The sequence below is a fragment of the Thermothelomyces thermophilus genome, chromosome 6, assembly GCF_000226095.1.
Source record: "Thermothelomyces thermophilus ATCC 42464 chromosome 6, complete sequence".
Classification (NCBI taxonomy): domain Eukaryota; kingdom Fungi; phylum Ascomycota; class Sordariomycetes; order Sordariales; family Chaetomiaceae; genus Thermothelomyces; species Thermothelomyces thermophilus.
This window is the reverse complement of record NC_016477.1, coordinates 524,912-539,592: the sequence shown is the minus strand read 5'-3', so window position 1 is coordinate 539,592 and position 14,681 is coordinate 524,912. Positions and strand designations below refer to the sequence as shown.

Here is a 14,681-nt window from a genome sequence, read left to right as displayed (position 1 = left end):
GTATATAGATGGCCTAGCAGGCTATAGCCAGGACATAGGATATTCTAACAGCCAATTACTTAATAGACTAATTAGAAGATTATTACCGCTAAGACTAAGGTCTTCACTAGTAATAATAACATGTCACCGTCGACAACACGGAATCACAGAGTAAAAGGAGGAATAGTACTAGTAATAACTATTAAAGAGGGACAGACAATTGTATATATATAGCTAGCTAGTTACTCGTTAGGTAGACTCTAAGAGTTCACTAGTGGTAATAATCACAATCATAGTACTTATACTAAGTATTGCTAATTACTATAAGAGATAACTTTAGTGTTATTATAAACCCTTTGGCTTTACCAAATCCCTTAGACGACCTGCCTGCTTGTCCTGCTCAATCTACCTTCGTCTAAACCCTTTTAAAAGAAGTCTAAGTTAGGTTCGTTACAGTTAAGTACTAAAGTAGAACTTCTAACGTTCTCCCTTATAGTAAGAGAGGCTATAGTACTTAAAAGTGTGACGAACCTAACTTAGACTTCTTCTGAAAGGGTTCAGACGGAGGTAAATTAAGCGGGACAAGCGTACAGGTCGTCTAAGGGATTCGGTAAAGCCAAAGGGTTTATAACAACACTAGAGTTATCTCCTACAATAGTCAGTGATACTCGGTATAAGTTCTTATAATTATAGGTTGGGTTGCTATCACTAGTAAACTCCCAAAGTCTACTATAACAAGTAACTAGCTAGCTATATATATACAATTATCTGTCCTTCTTCAATAGTTATTACTAGTACCGTTTCTCCTTTCACTCCGTGATTCCGCGTTGTCGACGGTGACATGTTATTATCACTAGTGAAGACCTTAGTCTTGGTAGTGATAATCTTCTGATTAGTCCGTCAAGTGATTGGCTATCGGAATGTCCCGCGTCCTGGCTACAGCCTGCCGGGCCGTCCATGTGCTTATCCGTGACACGATGCCCCTCCTTTAAGGCTTTTGACCTGAAAGCCCTCTTAGGCCGTTTCAAATAATGCTAATAACCCTTTGCTTGTAAGTACTATATTCTTCCTATTTCTACGTTGTAGTTGCCTTATTGACAAAATGCCGATAGAGAAATGGAAGTCGCATTCTATACGTTACCGTGTGTCCCTTGCTTAGAACATCGCTAAGAACGGTTTTGTCGTTATACCTTGCTCTTGGTACGTGTCGCAAGGCCTTGTCTGCAAAATGATTATACGTACGAAGCGTTATAAAGCCTACATTTGTCAAGGTTATTCTTATAACGGCTCTAGTATACCACTTTCTTCCTATAAGCACGTCTCCTTTGTTTTTTTTTTTTTTTTTAAATGTAATTCCTAATATTTGTTCTAGTAAATCATATTCTCTAGGAGTAGCATCGTATTAAGGATGCTAAACGTCGTACCAAGCTTGAGCTAGATAAATCCTAATGCTATCTAGAAGAAGCCTAGCACGAGTTATCCAAAAAGCTTATATGGCTCTGGCGTCTTCGTTAGTAGAAGGAGTTTTTAGTAGAGAAAGGTGCCAATATAGTGGCGCGTGGTCTATCGACTTTAGACAAGTTAGAGGAGGTTAAGCAGTAAGAGCGGCAGGAGGCGCCTGCTATACCCTCGTCATAGATTAATGATACCGTCGATGCTATCGACTAGGGCGCCGTCTTTGGTTCTGTCCTAGGTTTTCCTTTAGTCGATCCGGGTTCTGCTAGTAGAACTGTTCTAGTTTCTTAGGGCAATTCAAATTCTTGACTAGTTCTTATAAGTTATCCTCTAGTCTAAAATCGAGCTATTTAACTAGATACTATAGTTCCCCATTAATAATATATAAATTTAGAATTTCTTTGACGTCTTATTCTTCCTCTTTGTCCTTTGCTTTGATGTTTGTAGTAACCTTAACGTTCTTCGGTGCTAGTTCGAGAAGTGAAATATGAAAAACATCTGTCTATAATTATATAGATAATGGTAATGATAATCGGTAGTTAGATGTCGAGATTCGTTCCTTGATAATAAAGGGTCTAACCTTCTTAAAGTCTAGCTTTATGCTTGGTCGTTTGGTTTATAAGTTTCGTATAATTAGATAGACTTTGTCTCCCCTCTCTAGGCGAGGTCCCTCGAGCCTATATTTATTATAGTAGTTCTTTATTCTAGTTTTGACGAACTTAAGTTTCTTTTTAAGCTTCTTATATAGTACGTATATTTGTTCCGCTTTGACTGCTACTCTTGGCACCATGACCTCTAATCCTTGCCTAAGGTCTGCTTTATATCCGTAGTTTGTAAAGAATGGTATAACTTTGGTCGTTTCTATTAGCATTATATTGTAAGCGAGTTATGCTATTGGTAATAGCATGACCTAGTTGTTTTACTAGTAGTTAATATAAAAACGGAGGTACTATTTGACAACTTGGTTTAGTCGCTCCGTTTGTCCGTCGGTTTGTAGGTAATATGCCGTTAATAGCTTGCTGTTAACGCCTAATCGTTATATTAATGCTTGCTAGAACTTCGATACGAACTTGGTATCTCTGTCAGTGATCTATTCCTGTGGCTAAGCGTGTATTAATACGACTTGCTAATAGATTACGTCTACCAACTGTTCCGCTGTCTAGGACTCCTTATAGGGAAAGAAGTATACCTATTTAGTTAGGCGGTCTACTATAGTGAGAATACTATCGTAGATTACCCCTGTGGCTGTATCCTTAGATTCTAGCAGTTTTATAATAAAGTCTATTGTAACTAAACTCTATAGTTTGTTAGCTATTAGTAGTAGCTAAAGTAGCCTATACGGCTTATATCGTGCCGTTTTGCTTCAATTATAGATATTACAGCTCTATATAACTTCCTTAACTCGTATCGTTAGCTATGGAAAGTCATAGTGTTTCTTAACTTGTACGACAGTCTTCGTAACTCCTTTATATCCTCCGAGTTTCGACTTGTAGAGTCCTTAAATCATTCGTAGCTATTGATCTTTATTATAGATATATACTTTGCCTCGGTACCAAAGTTTCCTATCTTTTTCTTCCACTCCGTTAGGTACCACTGGTCTAGGTGTTACTTGATATTATGCCTTGTCGATCCTTTCTTCTCGAAAGATTGTATAATATTCTAGGAACGAGTCAAGTAGATCGTCTTCTACGGGCGTCTACGTTTCGTAATGCAGCGTTCCGTCTATCTGTTCCTTAAATAATAGTAGCGTTGTTTCCGTTCGTCCTTCCGTATGATCCGTTCGTCAGCTTAGGGCGTCCGCTCGTACGTTCTCTTTACCTTTCTTGTAGCAGATCTCAAAATTAAATTCCGTAAGGAATTCTACCTATTGTATTTGTCGTCCGTTAAGCTCCTTCGTCGTCGTAAAGTATCGTAAGTTCTTGTAATCTATATATACTTATACCGGTTCGATCGTGCCACTAAGGTATAGTCGCCATTCCTTGAAAGCTTTGACAATTGCAAGTAGTTCTTTATTATAGATTGGATAATTAAGACGTAGTCTATCGAGCTTCTTTAAAAAGAAGGCTATAGGATGTAGCTTCCCTTATTCGTCTCGTTATCCTAATTATCCTCCGATGGCGTAGTCTAAAGCATCCGTTTCTACCTCAAATGGCTTCTTAGGGTCTAGTAACACTAGTACTAGATCTTTAGTAATGGCGTCGCGGATCTATATAAATGCTTGCTTATACTGTCCTTCCTATTGGAATTTAGCGTTCTTCTTAGTAAGTTCGTATAAAGGTCTTACGATCACTCTAAAGTTCCTAATAAACATCTGGTAGAAGTTCGTAAACCCGATGAAACTTTGTACTTCTATGACTAACGTCGGTTATAGCTAATCCTTGATAGCTTCGACCTTTAAAGGTTCTATCTGGATTTGTCCTAGGGATATTTTGTATCCTAAAAATACCGTCTTCCTAACGTGGAATTCGCTCTTTTCCTTGTTAACTAATAGCTTGTACGCGTATAACGCGTCTAGCACTACTCTTATATACTTTTAGTATTTATCTATTGTCTTAGAGAAGATAAGTATATCGTCGAGATAATATACCGTAAATTTATCGAGAAAGGGTCGGATAGCTTAATCAATTAGGGCTTAGAACGTTACTAGCGCGTTTGTAAGTCTAAATAGTATAACGAGGTACTTATAGTAGCTATAAGGTATCCTAAAGGCCATTTTCCACTTATTACCTTCTTTAATCTATATATAGTTATAGGCCAATGGCAAGTCAAGACGCGTGAAATATTAGGCTCCTACTAACTAATCTCAGAGCCGTAAGATTAGCGGTAACGGGTATTGGTTTTTCACGGTCTGTTCGTTAAGTTGCCAATAGTCGATATATAACCGTAGCTTTCCGTCTTTCTTAGGCATAAACAGAATTAGGTAGCCTACTAGCAATGTCGATAGGCAGATATATTCTCTTCGAAGGTTCTCCTCCAAATATCACTTAAGTTCTTCGTTCTGTATCTAGCTCGTATAGTAAATCTTAAAGAACTTTAGTTATACTCCTTCCTTAAGCTTGATCTTGTGATCCTATAGGCCATGTTCTAGTAATCCTTCTGGATACTTTAGTTCGAATGCTAGGTATCTTTTATATTCCTCCGGTACTTCCCTAGTCTTGTCTTGTTTCTCGGCTTTCTAATAGTATACAAACTTAGTTCCGTCTATAGTAATATTAGCGATTTCTCCTATCTTAACCTACTACTCTAGTTACAGTGCTCTGCATTCGTCAACGGAGAGAATAGCTATTAGCAATTTAGCTCGTTCCTCCTGTCGTAATGTTGGTATTATTATGCCGCTTCTTCTAGAGTCTGTAGTAGTCTGCCTGCCATTGTCCGTCTCTTGCGGTGGATCTGTAGGACATGCCTTCCCCTAAGTATTGTCTGCTCGTGATCCTTGCGTGCTCCCTATCTCGCTAGTTAAATACGACTCCGTTCGGGGTCGTAGGTAGCTACTATTCTTCTAGCTAATGTCTAGGTTGTGATCTTTATACTATGGTAATCCTAATATTATGTCTTTGTCGTTGCCTATGTCTACGATACTAAATATGACTACTATAGTTTTTCTTGCTATAGTGATATCGATTAGTTCGGTCTCTCTATATATCCATTATGTCAGAAATAGCCCTTTGACTATGTTATACTTCTGCTTTATTCTCTAGGGTATCTATAGCTAATTTACAAGTATTAGTAAAATTAGGTTTATCTCTACTTTACTATCTACTAGTACGAGCATTTCGTGCTATTTCTATTATACTATTGTCTATAATCGCTTGTCTTGCTACCGTCGTCTAAGGATTATAGCAATTTCCTATATTTCTGCCGGGAGGTCTCGATATAGTGGTCTCTTATACTAGTTCCTCCTATATTACGCTACCTGTGACGAACCCAACTCAGACTTCTTCTGAAAGGGTCCAGACGGAGGTAGGTAAAGCGGGACAAGCAGGCAGGTCGTCTGAGGGATTCGGTGAAGCCAAAGGGTTTACAACAACACTTAGAGTTGTCTCTCACAGTAATTAGCAATGCTTGGTATAAGTACTATGATTGTGATTGTTACCACTAGCGAACTCCCAGAGTCTACCATAACGAGTGACTAGCTAGCTATATATACACAATGGTCTGTCCTTCTTCAATAGTTATTACTAGTATCACTTCTCTTTTCACTTCGTGATTCTACATTGTCGACGGTGACATATTATTATCACTAGTGAAGACCTTAGTCTTAGCGGTGATAATCTTCTGATTAGTCCGTCGAGTGATTGGCTGTCAGAATGTCCCGTGTCCTAGCTATAGCCTGCCAGGCCGCCTATATGCTTATCCGTGACACGATGCCCCTCCTTCAAGGCTTTCGACCCAAAAGCCCTCTTAGGTCGTTTCAAATAGCGCTAACAACCCTTCGCTTATGAGTACTGCATTCTCCCTATTTCTACATCGTGGTCGCCATGCTAACAAAATGCCAATAGAGAAACGGAAGTCGTATTCTGCACGTTACCGTGCTTCCCTTGCTTAGAACATCGCTAAGAACGGTTTTATTGTTATACCTTGCTCTTGGTGCGCGTCGCAAGGCCTCGTCTGCAAAATGATCATATATACAAAGCGTTACGAGGCCTGTATTTGTCAAGGTCGTTCTTACGATAGCTCTAGCATCTCGCTTTCTTCCTATAAGCCTGTCTCCTTTTTTTTTTTTTTTTTTTTTTTTTTTTTTACTATAATTCCTAATGTTCGTTCTAGTAGATCGCATTCTTTAGGAGCAGCGTCATATCAAAGATGCTAAACGTCGTGCCGAACTTGAGCTAGATGAATCCTAACACTATCTAGAAGAGGCCTAGCGTAAGTTATCCGAAAAGCTTATACGGCTCCGGCGTCTTCGTCAGTAGAAGGAGTTTTTGGTAGAGAAAGGTGCCGATATAGTAGCACGTAGTCTGTCGACCTTGGACGAGTTAGAGGAGATTAAGCAGCAAGAGACGCCTGCTATACCCTCGTCACAGATTAATGATGCCGTCAATGCTATCGACTAGGGCGCCGTCTTTAGTTCTGTCCCGGGTTTTCCTTTGGTCGATCCGGGTTCTACCGATGGAACTGTTCTAGTTTCTCAGGGCAGTTCAAATTCTTGACTAGTTCCTATAAGTTATCTTCTAGTCTGAAATCAAGCCATTTGACCAGGTACTATAGTTCCCTATTAATGATACGTGAATCTAGAATTTCTTCGACATCCTATTCTTCCTCTTCGTCCTCTGCTTCGATGTGCGTAGCAACCTTAGCGTTCTTTAGTGCTAGTTCGAGAAGTGAAATATGAAAAACATCCGTCTATAGGCATATAGATGACGGTAACGATAGTCGGTAGTTAGATGTCGAAATTCGTTCTTTGACAACGAAGGGTCCGACCTTCTTGAAGTCTAGCTTCGCGCTTAGTCGTTTGGTTCGCAGGTTTCGTACAATCAGGTAGACTTTGTCTCCCCTCTCTAGGCAAGGTCCCTCGAGCCTATATTTATCGTAGTAGTTCTTTATTCTAGTTCTAACAAACTCGAGTTCCTTTTTAAGCTTCTCATATAGTACGTGCATCTGTTCTACTTTGACTGCTGCTCTTAGCACTATAACCTCTAGTCCTTACCTAAGGTCTGCTTCATATCCGTAGTTCGCGAAGAACGGTGTGACTTTGGTCGTTTCCGTTGGCGTCGTGTTATAAGCGAGTTATACTGTTAGCAACAGCATGACCTAGTCATTTTGCTAGTAGTTAACATAAGAGCGGAGGTACTGTTTAACAACTTGGTTTAGTCGCTCCGTTTGTCTATTAGTCTGTAGGTGATATGCCGTTGACAGCTTGCTATTAACGCCCAATCGTTACATTAACGCTTGCCAGAACTTCGACGCGAACTTGGTGTCTCTATCGGTGATCCATTCTTGCGGCCAAGCATGCACTGATGTAACTTGCCGATAGATCACGTCTGCTAACTGTTCCGCTGTCCAGGACTCCTTATAGGGAAAGAAGTATACCTACTTAGTCAGGCAATCTACTATAATAAGAATACTATCGTAGGTCACTCCTATAGCTATGTCCTTAGATTCTAGCAGCTTCGTAATAAAGTCTATCGTGACTAAACTCCATGGTTTGTCAGCTATTAGTAGTGGCTAAAGTAGCCTATACGGCTTATGTCGTGCCGTCTTGCTTCGATTGCAAATATCGTAGTTCCATACGACTTCCTTAACTCGTGCCGTCAACTATAGAAAGTCGTAGTGTTTCTTGACTTGTGCGACAGTCTTCGTAACTCCTTTGTATCCTCCGAGTTTCGACTCGTAGAGTTCTCGAATCATCTACAGCTATTGATCTTTGTCATAGATATACACTTTGCCTCGGTACCAGAGTTTCCTATCTCTTTCTTCCACTCCGTCAGGTACCACTAGTCTAGGTGCTGCTTGATACTGTGCCTCGTTAATCCTTTCCTCTCGAAAGATTATATAGCATTCTAGGAACGAGTCAAGTAGATCATCTTCTACAGGTATCTACGTTTCGTAATATAGCGTTCTATCTATTCGTTCCTTGAATAACGGTAATGTTATTCCCGTTCGTCCTTTTGTATGATCCGTTCGTCGACTTAAAATGTCCGCTTGTACGTTTTCTTTGCCCTTCTTATAGCGGATCTCGAAGTTAAATTCCGCGAGGAATTCTGCCTATCGTATTTGTCGTCTGTTAAGTTCCTTCGTTGTTATGAAGTATCGCAAATTCTTATAATCTATATACACTTATACTGGTTTAATCGTACCACTGAGGTATAGTTGCCATTCCTTAAAAGCTTCGACAATTGTAAGTAGTTCCTTGTCGTAAATCGGATAATTGAGACGTGGTCCGTCGAGCTTCTTTGAAAAGAAGGCTATAGGATATAGCTTCCCTTGTTCGTCTCGTTGTCCCAATTGTCCTCCAATGGCGTAGTCTGAAGCGTCCGTTTCCACCTCGAATGGCTTCTTGGGGTCTGGCAGTACCAGTACTAGATCTTCAGTAATGGCATTACGGATCTACGTAAATGCTTGCTCGTATTGCTCTTCCCATTGGAATTTAGCATTCTTCTTGGTAAGCTCGTATAAAGGTCGTACGATCGCTCTAAAGTTCCTGATGAACATTTGGTAGAAGTTCGTAAATCTGATGAAGCTTTATACTTCCGTAACTAACGTCAGTCGTAGCCAATTCTTAATAGCTTCAACCTTTGAAGGTTCTATCCGGATTTGTCCTGGGGATATTTTGTATCCTAAAAAGACTGTCTTCCTGACATAGAATTTACTCTTTTCCTTGTTGACTGATAGCTTGTACACGTGTAGCACATCTAGCACTACTATCACATGCTTCCGGTGTTCGTCTATTATCTTAGAGAAGATAAGTATATCGTCGAGATAATATACCGTAAATTTGTCGAGAAAGGGTTAGATAGCTTAATCAATTAGGGCTTAGAACGTTGCTAGCGCGTTTGTAAGTCCGAATGGCATGACAAGGTACTCATTTTTCTACTCGTCGCCTTCTTTAATCTGTATATGGTTGTAGGCCGATGGCAAGTCAAGACGTATAAAATATTAGGCTCCTGCTAACTAATCTCGGAGCTATGAGATTAGCAGTAACGGGTATCGGTTTTTCACGGTCTGTTCGTTAAGTTGCCAATAGTTAACGTATAACCGTAGCTTTCCGTCTTTCTTAGGCACAAACAGGATCAGGTAGCCTGCTAGCAATGTCGACAGGCAGATATATCCTCTTCGAAGGTTCTCCTCCAAATATCGCTTAAGTTCTTCGTTCTACGTCTAGCTTATATGGTAAATCTTGAAGAACTTCAGTCGTGCTCCTTCCTTAAGCTTGATCTTGTAATCCCATAGGCCATGTTCTAGTAATCCTTCCAGATGCTTTAGTTCAAATGCTAGGTATCCCTCGTACTCCTTTGGTACTTCCCTAGTCTTATCTCGTCTCTCGGTTTTCTAATAGTATACGAACTTAGTTCCGTCTATAGCGATACTAGCGATTTCTCCTATCTTAACCCACTGCTCTAATTACAGTGCTCCGCATTCGTCAACGGAGAGAACAGCTATCGGCAATTCAGCTCGTTCCTCCTATCGCGATATCGATGTCGTTATGCCGCCTCTTCTAGAGTCCGTAGTGGTCTGTCTGCCACTATCCGTCTCTTGCGGTAGATCCGTAGGACATGCCTTTCCTTAAGCATCGTCCGCTCGCGATCCTTACACGCTCCCTATCTCGCTAGTCGAATACGACTCCGTTCGGGGTCGTAGGTAGCTACCATTCTTCTAGCTAATGTCTAGGTCGTAGTCTTTATACTATAGTAACCCTAATATTATATCTTTATCATTGCCTATGTCTACAATGCTAAATACGACTGCTATAGTCTTTCCTACCATAGTGATATTAATTAGTTTAGTCTCCCTATATACCTATTACATCAGAAATGGCCCTTTGACTATGCCATGCTTCCGCTTCACTCTCTAGGGTATTAACAGCTGATTTATAAGTGTCGGCGAAATCAGATTTATCTCTGCTCCACTGTCTACTAGTACGAGCATTTCGTGCTATTTCTACTGTGCTGTTATCTATAATTGCTTGTCTTGCCGCCGTCGTCCAAAGATTATAGCGATTTCCTATGTTTCTGCCGGGAGGTCTCGATATAGTGGTCTCTTACGCTAGTTCCTCCTATACTACGCTACTACTTACTACTACATAGGCGTTAATGGTTTCCAGGCCCCTCGAAGGGCCCTAACCCGTTTCCCAAGTCAGTGCTGACCTCTTCGGTTGTTCGGCTAATAGCGGCTTCGTCGATCGTGCTCATTTCCGTGAGCCATTAAGTGCTTGCGGCTTCCTACCATTAGGTCCACTCTGCTTTCCGTCGTACGTGCCATAGCTTCATCTGAAGCTCCCGAATTCGCAATTTCTTTTCGTCCGCGTGATAGAAGTAATCGTTGCTCTAGCACGAGTCCTATATGTCTCGTCTGGTTCCGCAGTACCTAGGCTAGACTCGTTTTAGAACTACCATAATGCTTTCTAGATCGCGGGCTTCGATCTTCTAGAGCAATTCGGCCGCTCTGTTTCCTACATCATAGACCCATTCCACAGGGCACAAGCCTCCGTCCCTATTTTCCTGTCGGGTCGGCCAGTGATTGTTTTCGAATTTGTCGCGGAAGTGATATTGGCATTCATGTGCCATACACTAGAACTAGGGCATTTATACATATGCCTCATGTCGAGGGTACAGTCGCGTGGCGTCGCCTAGGAGGTATTGGAATTCTTTCTCGAATCCTTCCCACTATACGTAGACCGTAGGTACTCCAGTGCTGACATAGGAGTGTTTCTTCCAGTAGCTTTCCCACGTACGCTCGTCTTTTCCGCGGTTCGCGTGTATAAACTGGTATTCTAGGTTCCGCATGTCGTTGCTAAGTTATTGGCCGTTAAGATACTCGGCATAGCTATCAGGCCTATTATATATCATAGGCTATTCTCCTTTAATGGTTTCTACGATACGTCAGAGTTCCCTTATTTCGTCCCTTATTCTATCGCTTTATTAGGCAAGTCGAATCAAGCGCCTGTCCCGTTCGCGTAGTTCTGTATTAAGCCGAAAAACTTCGTTATAGTACCATTCGATTTGTTCCTAGAGGAATAGAACATTAGGTCCGGGTCTTTCGATTCCTTAGGTGTTAGTTATCTACGATCTATCCCGCCTCTGCGTAACTATAAAACCCCACTGCCTTAAGGCTAGGAGAATCGAAACTAGCAGTATATATTCTCCTACCATGTCCTATTCGGCAAGACCTATCTCTAGGTCTATAGTAACCAGTTCGGAGTACGGTGCTTGTTCGTCTTTACCGTTGCCGTCATGTCCGAGACTGTCCGTATCACTGTCCTTGTCTTTGTAGCTTGTAGCCGCTACTTCGATAACGTCCTTGGTAGTTTTGTCGATAGTTACAATTTCCTTTCCAGGGGTTGGTTTCTATTCTTTCTTCGGGCTTTGGTATTCTTGCTTATAGTGCCCTTTCTTTCCGTAGTTATAGTAGGTAACATTAGACTTGTCTTTGGCTATCTTTTTCTAGTCCTGCTTCTACGCTATATCTATATCTATAGCTCCGGGGTGTATCCCGTACGAGGTACTGACATACACTCGCTTTTTCTTATCGTTAGCTTTAACCATGGTTCCGTTCATTCAACCTTGTTTCTGCTGCTCTCGTGTATAGAGTCGATCATCGATCCTAATAGCCTACGCGATGTATTCGTCCAGAGTCTTAGGCCGATCGTACTTATATAGCTTGTCCTTGACCTTTTCCTTTAAGCCATTATAGAACAATTACATTAACGCCTTATCGTTAAGCTAAGACTTGAGCATGTCCTGTCTGAATTGTATAGCATAGGAGGCTACTAACTTAGTCTATCGGAGATTAGCGAGTCTTTCTTGCGTATAAATCTTCTTATCTTTATCGCCAAAAACTTTCTAAAGCTCTTCTTCGAAACGGTCATAAGATCGGAAGACTGCCTGCGTAAACGCGTCTTAGTCGTCTTCATCTTCCTTAGTAAGATAGTCATTCTACGTCAGCTCGAACCATCTAAGTACCTTGCCCTCTAGTCTCGTAGCTATATAAAGGACTTTAGCTTTTTCGTCTAGAAACTTGTCGTCATTAAGCTAGAAGTAGGATCGGAGATTTGTCAAGAATCCTACAAGATCCTCCTTGGTTCCTCCGTATTTGCCAGGTAGTTCGATCTTAATACGCTTCGCTTTGGCGCCCTCGAGTGCCTCAATTTTAGCATAGGCCTCGTTAACCAACTTCTACGAGTACTTTTCGCGGTTCTCAAGTTCCTTGATTCGAGCTTGAGCAGCCTTGTCTCTCTGGTCCAACTCCTGGATCCGCTGCTGGAGTTAACCAAGCTAGGCGAGCAGTTGTTCGGCCGTGACGTCGGTAGCCATGTCGGTGTCGAGGTCGAAGTCACCTCCGTTCTGAACCATAACAGAACAAAGGGAGTGGTAACAACGTGTGACGAACCTAACTTAGACTTCTTCTGAAAGGGTCCAGACAGAGGTGGGTAAAGCGGGACAAGCAGGCAGGTCGTCTAAGGGATTCGGTAAAGCCAAAGGGTTTATAACAACACTTAGAGTTATCTCTTATAGTAATTAGCAATGCTTGGTATAAGTACTATAATTGTGATTGTTACCACTGGCGAACTCCTAGAGTCCACTATAACGAGTAACTGGCTAGCTATATATATACAATGGTCTGTCCTTCTTCAATAGTTATCACCAGTATCACTTCTCTTTTCACTTCGTGATTCTGTGTTGTCGACGGTGACATGTTATTATTACTAGTGAAGACCTTAGTCTTGGCGGTGATAATCTTCTGATTGGTCCGTCGAGTAATTAGCTGTTGGAATATCCCGTGTCCTAGCTGCAGCCTGCCAGGCCGCCCATGTGCTTATCCGTGACACTACCACTCGCTACTATATAGGCGTTAATGGTTTTTAGGCCCCTTGAAGAGCCCTGACCTGTTTCCTAGGTTAGTGCTAACCTCTTCGGTTGTTCGGCTGATAGCAGCTTCGTCGATCGTGCTCATTTCTATAAGCTATTGAGTACTAGTAACTTCTTACCATTAGGTCTGTTCTACTTTCTATCGTACGTGCTATAGCTTTATCTAAAGCTCCTAGATCTGCGATTTCTTTTCGTCCGCGTAGTAGAGGCAGTCGTTACTTCGGTACGAGTCCTATATATCTCGTCCTGTTCCGTAGTACCTAGGCTAGGCTCGTTTTAGTACTACCGTGATGCCTTCTAGATCGTAGGCTTCGATCTTCTAGAGCAATTCGGCCGCTCTATTTCCTATATTATAGACCTATTCTATAGGGCAGAGGCTCCTATATGACGAACCCAACTCAGACTTCTTCTAAAAGGGTCCAGACAGAGGCAGGCTGAGCGTGACGAGCAGGCGGGTCGTCTAAGGGATTCGGTAAAGCCAAAGGGTTCACAACAACACTAGAGTTATCTCTCACAGTAATCAGCAATGCTTGGTATAAGTACTATAATTGTGATTGTTACCACTAGTAAACTCCCAGAGTCCACTATAACAAGTGACTAGCTAGCTATATATATATAATAGTCTGTCCTTCTTCAATAGTTATTACCAGTGCCACTTCTCCTTTCACTTCGTGATTCTACGTTGTCGACGGTGACATGTTATTATCACTAGTGAAGACCTTAGTCTTGGCGGTGATAATCTTCTGATTGGTCCGTCGAGTGATTGGCTGTCGGAATGTCCCGTGTCCTAGCTGCAGCCTGCTAGGCTGCCTATATGCTTATCTATGACACGATGCCCCTCCTTTAAGGCTTTCAACCCGAAAGCCCTCTTAGGTCATTTCAAATAGCGCTAATAACCCTTCGCTTGTAAGTACTATATTCTCCCTGTTTCTATATCGTGGTCACCATGCTGACAAAATGCCAATAGAGAAACGGAAGTCGCATTCTACATATTACCATGCTTCCCTTGCTCAGAACATCGCTAAGAACAGTTTTGTTGTTATGCCTTGCTCTTGGTACGCGTTATAAGGCCTTGTCTGTAAAATGATCACGCATATAAAGTGTTATAAGGTCTATATTTGTTGAGGTCGTTCTTACGATAGCTCTAGTATCCCGCTTTCTTCCTATAAGCTTGTCTCCTCTCTTTTTTTTTTTTTTTTTTTTTTTTTTTTACTGTGATTCCTAATATTCGTTCTAGTGGATCGCATTCTTTAGAAGCAGCGTCGTATCAAAGATGCTAAACGTCGTGCCGAACTTGAGCTAGATAAATCCTAATACCGTCTAGAAGAGGCCTAGCGTGAGTTGTCCGAAAAGCTTGCACGGCTCCGGCGTCTTCGTCAGCAGAAGGAGTTTTTAGTAGAGAAAGGTGCCGATATGGTGGCGCGTGGTCTGTCGACCTTAGACAAGTTAGAGGAGGTTAAGTAGCAAGAGACGCCTACTATACCCTCGTCATAGATTAATGATGCCGTCGATGCTATTGACTAGGGCGCCGTCTTTGGTTCTGTCCCAGGTTTTCCTTTGGTCGATCCGGGTTCTGCTGGTAGAACTATTCCAGTTTTTTAAGGCAGTTTAAATTCTTAACTAGTTCCTATAAGTTGTCTTCTAGTCTAAAATCAAGCTATTTAACCAGATATTATAGTTCCCTATTAATAATATATAAATCCAGAATTTCTTCGACGTCCT

At 41.5% G+C, this 14,681-nt stretch overlaps 1 protein-coding gene across 1 annotated transcript; it reads left to right on the top strand.

Annotated features, from left to right (window-relative positions):
• Positions 1–13,916: 13,916 nt before the first annotated feature.
• Positions 13,917–14,474, top strand: MYCTH_72978 (uncharacterized protein; the record flags this gene model as incomplete). Its single annotated transcript, XM_003665778.1, has 3 exons — positions 13,917–14,014; positions 14,061–14,106; positions 14,217–14,474. 3 exons carry the CDS (start codon positions 13,917–13,919, stop codon positions 14,271–14,273), a joined length of 201 nt encoding a protein of 66 aa, XP_003665826.1. The 3' UTR covers positions 14,274–14,474.
• Positions 14,475–14,681: the final 207 nt, after the last annotated feature.